The following is a 15,448-nucleotide window of genomic DNA, read 5'->3' as shown; positions in this document are numbered from 1 at the left end:
GCATGTGATAATTATTATCTTTCTCTGACTGACTTATTTCACTTAGCATAATTCTCTCCAGGTCCATCCATGCTGTTGCAAATGGTAGGAGTTCCTTCCTTTTTACAGCAGCATAGTATTCCATTGTGTAGGTGTGCCAAAGTTTTTTAATCCATTCATCTGCTGAAGGGTACTTAGGCTTATTCCAAATCTTAGCTATTGTAAATTGTGCTGCTATGAACATAGGGATGCATATATCCTAAAAGGAAATTCATTTTTTTCACTCATTGGTCACATTTCAAGTGCTCAAAGCTGTGTGCGACTAGGGGCTACCATAGTATACAGAATAAAACATGTCCACCATTACAAAGTTCTACTAGTTCTAGAAGATTCAAAATTTTCTGATTTTTAAACATAAAATTTTATGCAAAAAAACCCAAAACTAGTTGTAGAATGAGACTGCATCATTTTCTCATCATTTTCAATTGTGGAAAGCAGGCGGTCAATTGAGATAAGCAAGATGAGTGAACCAGCATTTTTAAAAAACTTATGGAAGTCTTGACATCCTAAGCTTCGTGGGGCAGGGACTGTGAGGTCATTCTAAGAACCACCACTACTTAGGGTGGAGTCTGCAACTTTTAACAGGAATTCCTTTTGGAAATTAAAACTTCTCTGATGTGTATGGTGGAGAATGCGGAGAGGTGAGAGGTTTCATTTCCTATTTCATATACTTTTGTAGTTTTAAGACTGTGTATTTATCATGTTTAAATGCTTTTTTGCAGTGAAAAGCATTCAAGTTGGGAAATGTTTAGGATGTACTATGACTACTTCTCAAAGATGTAGCTTGCCGTCCCACCTCATCCCACCAGAGCCCCATTTTTAATTCCACCTTACTACTCGAACATTCCGTAGGATGAACCACTTGTCCACCCACACACAACGACCCTGCTTGTGTAGGATAGACGAACACATACATTCAAATCTTCAGTTTCTTTATTCCCCATATTAAGTGGAAACACTCCAGGCAGAGAAAACCTGCCTCTCCCATTGGATTCTCAGCCAGCCAAATGATACCTGAATTGCTGCCACTATTAATTATGTGAATTGACTGGGAAGCTGTATATTAAATAATCCTTTGATTTTTAAGAAAATCTCATAACGTTTGTTAATCAAAATAGAAAAGGCAACTGAAACGGACTAAATTATTTCAAAATTAGTATTTTTATGTTCCAGTAATCTAAGTTAGCGTTGTGCTAATACTTATATAAACAATTCTAATAGGTTAAAAATCTTTCTGGAAATGTGACTAAAAATGTTAATATACTTATTACCAATTGCCCAGAATTGTTCTAATTCCTCTAAATAATTTGGTTTTCTTTGGGCATTAAGAATTTTCTTTAGCATGCATAGACCTGGAGAGTATTATGCTAAGTGAAATAAACTAGTCAGAGATAAGTATCACATGATCTCACTCATATGTGTAATCTAATGAACAAAATAAACTGGTAACAAAATAGATCCAGAGACATAGAAGCATGAAACAGACTGATGAATTTTCAGAGGGAAGGTGGGGGTTAAGGAGTGGGTGGGGACCGGGGAACTTATATGCATAGCCCATGGACACAGATAATAGAGTGGTGAAGGCCTGGGAGGGGTAGAGGGGTCATTGGGAAAACAAACAGGACATCAGCAATATTTTCAACAAGAAAGATAAATTTTAAAAAATATTTTTCAAAATCTTTTCTGTATTTTCAGTATGTTGAAATAATAAAATCATAGGTAATTTCATTTTTTTTGTCACAGCAATCTCAGCACTTGGACATATTCCAAATTTAACTTCTATACTTTTTCTTCTCAGTTGAATATCCAAAAATGTTAACACTGTTGCACTAAACCCAGCCAATGATAAGTATTGTCCTTTCAAAGATTTCTGAATCTTGTGATCCTTATTTGCCCAAATCCTCATAACCAATGGAAATGTCTTTGATGATTGTGAATAGATGCAATAAGTTTTAGAAATCACACAGGATGTAGAGGCTATTATTACACTAAATTAAAACTTTATTGAATAAAGAACACTCTCCAGAACACATGATCCGATGGACTAGGCCTACGTTACATGCAATGAAGTTGAACTTGACAGTAGTTTAACATGGAATGTCAAACAAATTAGTATTTCTCATTGTACAAAACTGTTTCATGTAGATGGCATGCAAGAAGAAAGGTATAATACTCTGCATTTTCACTAATCATCGGTGATGAGTTTCAAAAAGGCATCTGAAGAAACTGGAAGATTTCTTTAACATATATTTCAAATAAATTAGTTACAGGTGTACTACTGAACTGCCTTCAATCTCTCTTGCATACCAAATAAAATCTTAGTGCAAACATCAAAGTTGCTGGTCACTCCAAAAGACTGTCAAACTCATTAACAGAATACAAGTTCTGAATTAATGTGCATTAAGTAGGACAAAACCAAAAATACCAGTTACTGCAAAATTCATTTAGGCACACTTAATAGTCCATTCTAAGCACTTCTTCTAAGTCTCTCACATTAATTACTAAAGCCTGTTTACAGTACTAAAATTCTATCATTCAAGCATCAACGATTACATTTCAGAAAAAAAAATCATTCATTTCAGCAATAGCATTATTGCTATATTCTAAAAAAAAAAAAAAAAAGAAAAAGAAAAAAAAAGGAAAAATAAAAAAGAATCATAGTTAACAAAACCAGTATCCACAATAGGATACACAGGGAAAAACATTTTAGGAAAAAAGTGTGCTTTACTTGCACAGCAGGAATTATAATGTAAACACCATTATTGGCCCACATCACAAAATCCATGAGAAAGGTTCAAATTTGAACACTGTGGGTACATTATTTTCAATTCTGTTTGTGAGTTTCTTCTGTATCTGTTTGTACCAATACATGACAAATAAAACACACTCTTTCACACACAGACACGTATACAAGTGATTGTTAAATATTGAGCATGGCTTGCTTCCCTGACTCAATTCAAAAAATGTTAAGTGACATACCAACTGTTTTTAAAAAATGTTTACAGAAATCATCAAATGAATGTGAATAGTAGTTGAGGAATGATGAAACAGTGACGGCAATACAATGTGAGTGGATGTAAGAAAGAATGCACATGGAACTTGGCTGAGATTGGCAAATGCATGGGAAGTCTTTTCCTGTGGGGCCTTGTCTGAACTTAACTAATACCAACAAAACACACAGCAACACAAGTCCCCTGACACCTGGAGGGTCACGCCTAGAAAGCTTACCTTCAAAGTGCAAATTTTAACAATGGAATGTTTTAGCAGGGATATCAGGACAATCCTCTGTCTTTTTCTTGATTAAAAAAAAAAAAAAAGAAAGAAGATGTTCAGAAAGTATTTTTTTCCTGGACACAGTTATTTCAGTTTCTTGGTAAAACAAAATGTATTTAGCCAAAATATCACCCACTCTTTCACATACACAGAACTACCCTTAGGGGTCTGGGGGAGAGAAAAAGCCCTTACCTATGTATCACCTAATGCGACTTGTATTAGAACGGAAGTCCTCTGAATCAACTACATTAAATACCAACATGTACCTCCCTTACCCCGCCCTCTCCACCCGCCTATCCCAAGCACCCCCAATGAACCCAGGTATTCTAACATCTTTGTGTTTCCTAAGCCTCATGACGAAGGCTGTTGAGTACCACCTTCACTGGAACAAAATGAACACCTAAGGTGCACTTCCTACAGCACCTTTTTCTTCTCCACAACTGAGTGGAATCTTGATGCTCGCAAGCCCGGATCTAGATCTCCAGGTCATCGGGCCGAGGTCGGCTGCTGGCGCGGCTGCTGGCTCTGCTGGCAGGCCGCTGGTCCACAATGGCTAGTGGCTGCAGTTCGTGTCCAGCAGCCAGCTTTTTAGAATTCTGGTTGTCATCGGGGAAGTCAAAAGGCTGTGCGTGGGAGTTGGAGATGGTGCTTCCTGCCTGCCCCATCCGATTTTGTTCTGCGCTGTAATTAGCCCAGTTTTGCTCACTTGCTTGCTTGTTGTAATTGCGACAGGAAGAATTGTTTCTGTCTCCAGTAACCAGCTTGTACCCGGGAGGAGACATGGGCGAGAGGGGAGCAGTTGGCGAGGAGCAACCATTGAAATAAGTGTATTTTGGAGACCCACACTCTTTGGAGGGGCTCAGTGGGCCGGTGTTGGCGTGGTAAGGGTCGCTCTTCCCCTTCACACGATCCTTCACACCCTTGAAGAAGACGTAGAAGAGTTCGATGATGTTCAAGGCAAGAGACACCAAGGACACGACCAGCATGAAGATGATGAAGATGGTTTTCTCCGTGGGGCGCGAGAGGAAGCAGTCCACCTGATGTGGGCAGGGATCTCTTTTGCAAGTGTAGACGGCGCTCAGGGTGAACCCGTAGATGTACCACTGGATCAGCAAGAAGGCCACCTCGAAGACGGACTTGAAGAGGATGCTGATGATGTAGGTGCGCAGCAGGCCCCCGCGCATTTTCACCTTGCCGTGCTCCTCAATGCCGTACTTGAACTTCTTTATTTCGATCTGCTTCAGGTGCATCTCCACATTCATACCATCGGTTTGGGCAACTTTGAGTTCCTCCTCCCTCTTGTTCAGCTTCTCTTCCTTGCGCATCACGTAGAACACGTGAGCCAGGTACAAGAGTGTGGGAACGGACACAAAGATGATCTGCAGGACCCAGAAGCGCACATGAGAGATGGGGAAGGACTTGTCATAGCAGACGTTCTCACAACCAGGCTGCTGGGTGTTACAACGAAAGGCAGACTGCTCATCACCCCAGGCTGACTCAACCGCTGTTCCCAGCAGCAGGATGCGGAAGATGAACAGCACTGACAGCCACACCTTCCCTCCGGCAGTGGAATAGGCTTGAACCTTGTCAAGGAGTTTGCCTAAGGCACTCCAGTCACCCATGTTGCCTGGGCGCCCTCTGAAAGGAAACAAAAATACAACTGAGTGATCATAGTTTAATATAGTTTCTTTTAGCAAAGTATTGCAAAAGGTCTCAGATCTTTCTAGCAATCTTACAAAAAAAAAAAAAAAAACCCCACCAAAAGTAAACTCTTCCTGCCCCATTTCCCTTGCCACTGCCCCCCACCCCTGTAAAAAGGTGCTATCAGTTTCTTGATACAGTAAGACACAGAAGCAACAGAGCCTATGTGCCAATTAAACAGCAATCTTAACCTGGGAAGCTGTAGTAGTTGCTCTTGCTCAACCACTGCCTCTGCACGTGGCTTCTGGAGCTGTCTGTCTGCTAAGTGCCTCTTATTTTATCCCTCGGATAAATGTCGGTTCTGGCCTGGGAGGCCTGTATCTGGACGCCTGCCTAAGCAAAATGCTGATGTGTGTTATTCAAAAAGCCTGGTATCGCCTAGCTGGTGTGGCTCAGTGATTGAGCGTTGACCTATGAACCAGGAGATCACAGTCCGATTCCAGGTCAGGACATATATGCCCAGGTTGCAGGCTCAGATCCCCAGTGTGGGGCATGTAGGAAACAGCCCATCAATGATTCTCTCATCATTGATGTTTCTATCTCTCTCTCCCTCTCTTTTCCTCTCTGAAAATCAATATATATATATATATAATTTTTTTTAAAGCCTGTATCTAAGAATTGAGGTGAGGACACCCATGAACACACATACACATGCAGATACTGACATATGTAACCTGTTTCCAAACCTCAATCTTGTTATATAGCACTTTATTCCTAATTGTATTCTGAAATGTTTCTCTTTGGTATTTCAGGTGCAATCTGTGCATTCTATATAGTATGGTCACTAATATTTCTGTTTCATCCTAAGCAGTGACTTAATGTGGTTCAGAATTCTTTCTTCTGCCCAAATAAAATATGTTTTACTGAAATACACCATTTTGACACAATGTGTCATTATATGCAGGAACCTACTTTCAAAAACAAAAACTAAATGCCCATTACATCTCAAGTAAAAGTTCAACTTGTCTCCTTTCTAACTGTACCCTGGAAAATAAGAGACCACTTTCAAGTTTACCTCTAGCAAAAACAATTGGTTTTCATTTTTTTATTGCTCTATACTTACTTCAAGTTTCCTTACTGGGTTTTGGGCCTCTAAGCCTAAAATTGTCTCCATTACTGGAGATGAGAAAAAGGCCCAAGTCTGTAGACATGGCAGATATCCCAAAAGTTGTTTATTTCACTTTATATGTCTAATTACCAATAACTCATTTAACTGATGAAAAATTGAGGTCTTAAGGGTACAGGAAATATTTAGCTATCAGTAAAGGCAGAAAAAGAGTTATGATCCCATGTCCAAGGCTTTCCAATGCATCACACTGGTTATAAAATTATAGTAAAGCTGGCTTACGGCTAGAAATGTTTCCATGCTTTGATATATACAATCTTGTTGAGGGCCAAAACTTGGGAAGAAATAAGTAACATCACATGTGGCATGCAGAGAGTATATAGTCTAATTTTCAGCAGAGAATAGTAATGGGAGGATTTAGAAAAGGATGAAGTAGTCAAAAGATTATTTAATAATTAAAAACAAGTGAAGCAAAGACTTTCCAGGAGCTTAGTAATAAATTTTAAATAGTGTAACTAAAAGTAGGATTATACAGGCTTTTTAGAATTATGCTCGTTATTTGAATATAGAGTTTTCTCATCTGGTATTGAACCACGAGCCGTTTCTCCTTGGAGGAAGTAAATGAAATCCTTCTTCCCCACCGTTCAACATTACGTTCCCATTAATGCTTGCACTTCCTGGCTATGGAGCCAGAAAGAAAATGAAATGGAAATCTTTCCCGTAATTTCCTGAATGAAGCGAAGAGATGGCTGATCCATAAAGTGAAACTAAGCACCAGCTATCTAAATTAACAGATGATGGGTATCTTCGAGGACAGCCTCGAGACTGGTGCCAAAGAATGCTGGGGTAGGCGTGGGAGGTGACTGGGCAGGTCACAGGAATAATGCTCTCCCAGTGGTCATAAAACAGGGAGCATCCCTTCTACTTTTAGGAAGGACCATTTTAGATTCCGTGGTCACAAGTTGGACAGTAAAACTGATGTGTGAAAAGAACAGTCAAACAAGAACAAAGGATTGTAGGGTTGACAAAGAGGGTTAAATCACCTCGGGAAGGCTTGACGTGTGAGAGAGTAGTTTAGCTTTGATGGACAGTTTGAAGGTGAGAGAATGTAAAAGGAAAAAAAATGAAAATCCTACAACGTAGCAGAAAATACTACATGGAGAATGAAGAAGAACAGCGCACGAGGGTCAAACAAACAACAGAATTTTTGGAGCTATATCAATAGACAGTTTCTATGTGATGATGTGTAAATTGGCCCTAATTCTGTTTGTACAGAATTACAATATTTTGCCAGTGTCATCTGCTTTTGCTCAGATATCCCAATTGTGGTGAGGGGTGGAAGTAGGGAACTACAGAAACAGATAGAATGGTAAATTGTTTGCATACAGATCACATTTACACAATGATCGTGTCCATGACAAACTTAACATATTTAGACATGTGACCAGGCACATCGAGAAGTTGTCATTTCGGTCAATGTTTGATAATTATTCAAAGTAAAATAGGATTGTATAGATGCTTGTGGCAATTAACTACTACACCTTTTTTTTTACCGTCTATTCAAAATAAAACTTGACTTTCGTGTGATTTTGAGATGCCACAGCAACACCCCATCCTCCCACAGTACGTGCATTAGGTCATTGGGCAAATCTCTAGGGGGTAGTCCTTCATTAATACACCAACAACTTAATTGCAAAGTTGTCTTTCCTTTAAGCACCCACGCAGTTTTCATTTGCATTAATGAGGTATATACTCTTTCATCTGAATAAGAGGAATTATCCAATTGGACACCTAGGATCCCGTAACATGTAGATGCCTGTCATTACCACTATCACAGAGATCATCAGATTATGTTTAATGTGATGGCTTCATGTTAGTGATTCTCAAGGAGAGGTAACAAAAATAGTAGGAACCTGTTTTGGTAGTTGTTCACTTTGTTGTGAACCAAAAGTTCTGTCAAAGGATTGCCTCCCCCCATTAATATTTTAATTTTTTTTCAAGTTTTAGTTGAAAAATTAATGTACTTTTATGAGGGCATAATTACGTGTCTAGAATCCCTGGCATTGATTTATAGACTATATGCCTCATTCATATTCACCAAGATACAGGTATATTCCTTGTTTGACATGTGGGAAAACCTCGGCAGCTAAACGAATACGATGTGAGTTTACGCCTTCACGTCCAGGTTCCAAAGTTGGAACTTCTTATGTAGATGAAGGTCTAGGTTAAGAAGTTGTGCAAAGTTCTCATTGGGAGTCAGCTGGACCGGCCTTTCCTTCATGTGCCTTCTTTGTACCATGTTAGAGCACACTCCCTGTGTGATCCAGACTACAGGCCAAAAGTCACAGGCACCCACATGCGAACTGCCCAAGGCCCCGCTGATCCCTTTACAGTGTGGTGTTTATACTACATTACAATCACTTGGCAGCATTTGTTAAAAGCATACAGTCCTGGCACTCACCAGTCTGAATGAATATGATTTTGGGGAGGTGCGAGGGACTGGGAAATCAGTTTTTTGTTTCTTTTCTTTTCTTTTTAATCTATTTTTCTTGATTTCAGAGAGGAAGGGAGACATAGAAACATCAATGGCGAGAGAGAATCATTGATTGCCTGCCTCCTGCACGCCCTGCACTGGTGATTGAGCCCACAACCCGGGCATGTGCCCTGACCAGGAATCAAACCGTGACCTCCTGGCCCATTGGTCGATGCTCAACCACTAAGCCACGCTGGCTGGACTTTTGTTTCTTTTCTTAAAACAAACAAACAAACAAACACACTAGGTGATTCTGAAGTAAGGTTTGAGGCTAGGAAACAAATAATGGTTCAAAATATCCAGGAGAGCAGAGGGATAGACAGTGCCTAAGAAGGTTGGGGGGTGGGGTAGGGGCACAGCAGAGGAGCAGGGCCTCTCTGGACACCTGGGAACTGAGCTCACGCACCCTCTACTGCCCCCACCTCCGCGTCAGTGTCACCACCAACACCTGCTGCTCCCCAAGAGCACAAAGACTCAAATACTTTATTAAAAATGAAATTAAAGCTTCCATTTAAATTACTTTCGACTATCTCATTTGCCAGAACCTTAAGAACAAATCACTGTGCCAAGGCTGCAGTCCAGTTGCTTCACCTCACGAATGTCCTAATAATTACTAGAATTAGAAAATATCTTCCTTTCAATTTTAAAGACTTTCCCAAGAAGAGACAACTGTAGTGAACTGAGAGTGGGGACTTAAACACTTAGGGAGATGAAGGCCATTAATATTTGAAAGAATAAAATCAAGAAATCTAAAAATGCATAAGGAAATGTCTATGGAAGCTCCTGGCAAAATCATTTCATGGATTTCTTGGGCGGGGGGGCATGTGTGTGTTTTTAATGCACCCAAAACCAAAAAGTTTCAAGCCCCAAAGCTAAAATGCAAACCCCTGTACTTTGCAGTCAGTGTCTGAGTGGGCTCAGTTTTGACTGTTCCTCCACAGTTACAACATCCAGATGCTCTTTTGGTAATATTCATACCCACACATAATCACCATTGCCCATTTCCAACCCATCAGCAAATACTACAGATTTATCTTCCCCACCAAAACCCAGACTAGGGCTGTCACCACCGCTCCTGCTCTTAGCCTGGTCAACTTGCCAACCTGTTCTCCTCAAACAGTCAATCTTGAAAAAATAAACAAAGGCACGGATCTGCCTCCATCAGCTCTGCCCCATCTGCATGGCTCCCTTGAGGTCTCGGCTCTGGTTACACCTCAGCAGCCATCAATCCAGCCCTGTCACTTCCTATTCCCCTTGCCCAGCTTTTTTTCCTTAATGGCCTTTAGCTCTATTTGGCATGTTATGTATTTACCTGTTGCTTGTTTGTCTCCCTCCATTACTATCTGCTTTTCTCCACTACAATATGAGCTCCATGAGGGAGTTTGTTTTGTCTAGTATATCCAGTGCTTAAAAGAATAAGAGTAATAGATAAATAAATATCTATTGAATGAGTTAAATGGGGCCTGTATCCAAAAAACAAAGAAAAAAACCACCAAAACCCCCCAAAAAAGAGGTATCACCAGGTTTGTTTGTTTTTTATATCCTTGGGATTTTCTTAATTGTATGTGTCCCAAACTTCTGAAGTTTCAAAAAGGAAACTTTCACAGTAAAAAAAAAAAAAAAAAAAGTATTGTAAGCATCTCATATTAGGCAGACTATTAAATTTCCAAGTGCCAATTGCTGAAACAGAACTGTCTGTTGAAACGTGTTTCCAATACTTTGTGAGCAGGCAATAGGACTGAGCCGGGGTCCGTGTGACCTGGGATGCCTGCAGAACTGCAACATGTATCCCAGATGTTTATTCAGTTTCGCTGTTGGTTGTTGCAGGTTAAGATCTAAAAATAACAACAGAAACATGTTGTTGTCCCCCACTTCCATAGTATTCTAAGTCTGGTTGTACCACCTGAATTTATTGTCACTGAGAAGGCAACTGCAAGAAGAAATAGCCTGTTTATACCTGTGTTGATTTCAAGATGACAAATCTTGGGCGAAGGTTGGGGTCGGAGGAGGAACAAGACCTGATGTCCACCCTTGTGAATAGAATAACATCACTACAGAGTCTCAGTCTATGCAGGAGGCTGCCTAATGTGTCAGGTGCCATGGAACATATTCCCCGTTTGTCAGAAAATACACAACCTTTGCTTCCTTCTATCTGGACAGTGAGCCTAACTTTGTAGTGTATCAAATTCCATGTACTAGTAAACATCTATTCAATGAAAAATCCTGCCTCTGGCTCCCTGATTCTCCTTAAATTTTCTTTGTAACATTTCCACAGGTATTTGTGCATGGCTTTGAACTGCATAAAATTTTTTTGGGGGGGGGGGTGAAAAACGTACCAACAAGAGCTTCTTTCCTTGGCTCTCACCCCTCTTCACCGCATAGTCAACCTACATGGGCCTCCACAGAACAATGAGATGGGGGTTAAGGGGTGAGGAACTCCATCAAAGGGCGGGTGATGGCTGCCAAACAGGGACAGTTCAGTCCCCTGCAACAGCTCTCACCCAGCTCCCCCGTGAACACAAGTTTCTCTCCCACTTCAGGGGTGCTGGACAGGTTAAAGGCCGCGTTCTTCTATTATAGCGTCAGATTTAAAAACACGTTTCTCAGCCCTTGATGTTTTCTCCCGACCCTCACCTCCAAATTTTTACTGAAAAGCCTGACTATTTTATCTTCATATAAACGTACCCCACTAAGACCCTTACAGTGTTTTAAGACCAATCTATTTTCTTCAATGAACACTAAATGAGCTACCTCATGCAAATGAAGCTCTAAATAAGATCTCAGTAGAGTTAAGCTATTACTCTTTAGATGTAAATACAGCTCATTTGTTTTCTAATTTGGCATCTTTTCTTTAACAAAATAACAACTAAGAAATGATTAACATTTTCCTAATGGTAATCAAAATTAACTAGTTTTCAAGGTGCTCTTGTAATGAGTAGAATGTTGCTATTTTAGCAATCTCTTTATGAGAATTTGCTCTTTATCAATTGATAGGGAGAAAGGCCATGAAGAGTATCTACCTTCCTTGTGTTTCTTTCTTTTTTTTAATATATTTTTATTGATTTCAGAAAGGAAGGGAGAAGGAGAGATAGAAACATCAATGAAGAGAGAGAATCATTGATCGGCTGCCTCTTGCACACCCCCTACTGGGGATCAAGCCTGCAACAGGGGCCATGTGCCCTTGATTGGAATCAAACCCAGGACCCTTCAGTCCACAGGCCAATGCTCTATCCACTAAGCAAAACCGGCTAGGGCCTTTGTGTTTCTACTTGGGGACATCTTCCCCAAAATCATAAAAAAGTCCTACCTTACAGAATGTATCTGGCCCACAGAAGTTGGTAAAAAGAACACTATTTTTTATATTATTGTAAATATTTAAGTACTCCATAAAACATAGATCTTTTAGAAATTACTTAGAAAGGTAGGGAAGTTCCAATGAAGAGTATGGAACTTCTTTAAAGCTGAAGTCATTTAGCTTAACCTCCCTGGAGGAGAAGCTCTGAAGAATTGTTTCTAACATGACTTATCTATACTGAGTATTGACATAATAACACAAGATAACTGCTGTTCTTTCCAGAGCTGGTTGGTAAGCGTGGACAGGCTCCCACAATCTGCTCAAACAGCTGAGAATCTTGAGGGGAAGTCGGAACAACAGGAAAGGTGGAGTAGAAGGTATTAATCACTGGTCACTTTCCTATTATTTCCTCCCCCCCCCCCCGCCCGCCCCCTAACACATGTAACATATATAAAGTCCCTGAGGCTCACACCCAGGGACACCTCTGGATAATATAAGTGAAACGGAGGAATGCACTGTTATCCTGAGTTTTCCATCCTTCTCTATGCAGGAATTGGAAACATTTAAGTAACAAGGCAACTAACTGTCAGTATCTGAAAACACACCCTTTTAGATCTTTGCTGCTGAGTATCTCTGGAACCCGGTTTCCCAGGGAGAGCCAGGCATGCAGACAGCACATGGTAAAGGGCGAGGGGCTGAGTGTGTGGAGGTCTGAGCTGATCAACCTTAAACTCCCCTTCCCAACCTCCTTCATACGTAAGGGCATTAGGAGAACCTGGAGTGTTTACACAGGGGGGAGAGCAAGAGCAAAGCACTGCCGCTGCATTTTCCAGGTGAGAAATACACCCCGACTTTGGGAACTACACGGCATCTCATGTTGGGGGAACATGCTTCCGTGGCCCAGGATTCAGCACATGCCCGGACAGAAGATGCTTCCTGCCGTTGGAGTCACTTCCCCTCACTTGGGCCTACCCAGAGGATTCATTCCTCCTCCCTGAGGTGTTTCCAATCTTACCCGGCTTCTTTCCCTGGGGATGGAGTTAATTTAATGAGATCTCCGCATGGGAACAGGCTTTTATCCTCAGTAATCCTTATACAAAAGATGAGGCTTCTCTAAAAATATAGACATTTTTAAAAAAATCTCATAATCTCTTTTTTTCACTTGCCGGGGGGCCACTTTTGACTGGGTTCAAGTTTGCCCCCTTTTCCAGAAGGTGAAATTAAGCATCTCCTCATGACTAACCTGGTGTGGGAAGCAAAGGGAATTGAACCCACCTCCAAATAAAGCCATGCCTGCATTGCCCAGCCTATGGCTTCCTCTCCCCACCCCTTCTCTGCCGGCCAGAGGCGCACAGGGGCGCCTTACGTGTGAGGGGGGCTGGGAAGGGGAGTTTAAGGATAACTTTGTCAGAGATGCTCCGTGAACATGTGGACGGCTAACGAGGGCCACAGTGTGGGCGCCCCGCTGCTCGGAACTCGAGGGCTGATTTCCGAATCCTGTACCCATCAGTGTTTGGACACGTCATTAGCTCTTACCTAATTTCATTATCCTCCCCCCCCCCCCCCTCGCTTCCGTGCCCTACCCGACATTCTTGGGAAGCTCCGAGAACTTCCAGGAGAGTTACAAGTGCGATTTCAGCACGGCCATCCCCAAGGCACTCCGATTTCCTGACCCACACGTAGACGGTAGGAATTCACAGGAGGAAAAACAAAAACCCAAACCCACGGCGGATGCGGGACAGAGGTTAGCTGGACTCGCTTCGTTTACACTGATCACTTGCTCTTCCTTTACAACTTGGCCCGCAGTTCCATCCCCGATCCCCCCCCCCTCCCACCCCCCCACCCCCCCCACCCCCTCACCCACCCCCACCCCCGCCTTTCCTCTTCGGAGGCTCACCCAGCCTCTCCCCATCCCGGGCTGCGGCCTCCGCTCAGCTTTCATGTCTACGGCTTTTCAGCATTCTCGGTGCAAGCGGTTCAAACTGCGAGGTCACACCGAACCATTTTGGATTGTGGCGTGAGACAACATCCTCAGCGAGCAGGCCAACAGAGTGTGCTGCCCACCAGAGCTTTTAGGAGATCGAACCCCCTTTCATGACAAACCAGCACATTCATCTTGGCCTCCCGGCAGCTCCCACTCCAAACTGTTCCCAGGTCTCTGAGGTCTGCCACAGGTTCGCGCAGGCGGCGGGCGGGGGGTGGGGGGTGGGCTGCTAGCTCCCGCTAAGGCGCTGTTTAAGAAATTCCGATTCATATTCTTTCTAGGAGAATCTGGTTTTAGGAGACGGTTTTGGAAAAGCACCCTGGAATGCACTCTTTTCTGAACATCTGCCCCGTCCCCGTGTCCCCCCCCCCCCCCCCCTCGCTTTGTAAGTAACCACCCCACCACCCATTCAAGGGATTTCATCTCCTGAATTGCCAACCTGGTTAGGTCCAAAGTGGCTCTCCTGAGGGTCTCAAAGTTTTCCACGGTGGTTGCGAAAACAAAAAGTAACTGTTGCTTTAAAAACCTCAATATTTCAACACTGACTCTGATACCTTTTTGTTTACCGGGGGAAATTCTAGGAAGGGACCACGTGGAAGTCAAGGAACCGCAAGGTCTTAACAAAGCACTTCGTTAAGAAGCTTACTTTGCAAGGCTATAGGAACGGCACTCAAGATTTCCATCTGAAAAAAGCAAGGCGTGTAGAATTCCCCAGCGAGCGCGCCGAGCCAATTTGCACTTTGATTCCGGCGACATTGTCAGTCAAATCCCCACCCCAGGCCCCCAGGTAATCCCCCCACCTCCACCCCAGTTACAAAGCAGCCAGACTGTTACAGATTGCGGAAAAAGTAAAAGTATATTCTAAAATGAAGAACCAATGATCCCGTGAAGCAGTGCTGTCTTCTCATCAGAAAGATCTGAACCTTATTTTACCTGTTGCATTGTTAATAAAGACGTTCTTTTTTAACGGCGCCCCAAAATAAACACCCAGCGTTCCGTTTAAACTTTCAAACTCCAGAAACACTTTCAAGTTCATCATTGCAATTACAGTCTCATGGCAAAGGTACATTTATATAAAGACACTTAAAAACTAGAGAGGAGTTTTACTTGTAGAAAAAGAAACGAGTAGGTAGAAAGTTAAAAACACACACAAAAAACAACAAACTTACTCTTTCTCTTAAAAGAAGTGAAGTAGGCACGCCAACTGATTGAACTCCTTAGAGGGCGAAGTAAAATGAAAAGGCAGGTCCAGGCGCTCAGACCTGCCTGTACTTAAAAGTTTTAAAAGTCTGTGCTGCTGTTCGGTCCTTTCCTCACTCCTTCCCCCTAATGAAAGAAAAGTGCTGGTACCTCGTAAAAGCTTTTTTCTAACTTGGAGCGCAGAGCTTTTAAAAGTTTCAAGCCACTGACTCAAGAGAGGAGGGGCTAGCAGGGAGGAGCGGGAGGAGGAAGGCGGGGAGAAGGGAGGGAGGGGAGCAGGCCCGGGGGGGAGGGAGGGGGGGACGGGGGAGTAGCCAGGTCCAAGTTGTAGTTTAAACTTGCTGATAAGAGGTATGA

At 42.3% G+C, this 15,448-nt stretch overlaps 1 protein-coding gene and 1 long non-coding RNA gene across 2 annotated transcripts; one reads left to right on the top strand and one right to left on the bottom strand.

The window, feature by feature from the left end:
* Window positions 1-2,019: 2,019 nt before the first annotated feature.
* On the bottom strand, window positions 2,020-15,269 carry GJA1 (gap junction protein alpha 1). Its single transcript, XM_059700212.1, has 2 exons — window positions 15,061-15,269; window positions 2,020-4,950 (listed from the first exon to the last, which is right to left on the bottom strand). Exon 2 carries the CDS (start codon window positions 4,932-4,934, stop codon window positions 3,786-3,788), a length of 1,149 nt encoding a protein of 382 aa, XP_059556195.1. The 5' UTR covers window positions 4,935-4,950; window positions 15,061-15,269; the 3' UTR covers window positions 2,020-3,785.
* LOC132236843 (uncharacterized) lies at window positions 13,528-14,856 on the top strand. Its single transcript, XR_009453392.1, has 2 exons — window positions 13,528-13,651; window positions 14,473-14,856. It is a non-coding gene; the product is annotated as an uncharacterized LOC132236843 (long non-coding RNA).
* Window positions 15,270-15,448: the final 179 nt, after the last annotated feature.

The sequence above is a fragment of the Myotis daubentonii genome, chromosome 6 (assembly GCF_963259705.1).
Source record: "Myotis daubentonii chromosome 6, mMyoDau2.1, whole genome shotgun sequence".
Taxonomy (NCBI): Eukaryota; Metazoa; Chordata; class Mammalia; order Chiroptera; family Vespertilionidae; genus Myotis; species Myotis daubentonii.
The sequence above is the reverse complement of the archived record's forward strand: the minus strand, read 5'-3'. Positions and strand labels throughout refer to the sequence as shown.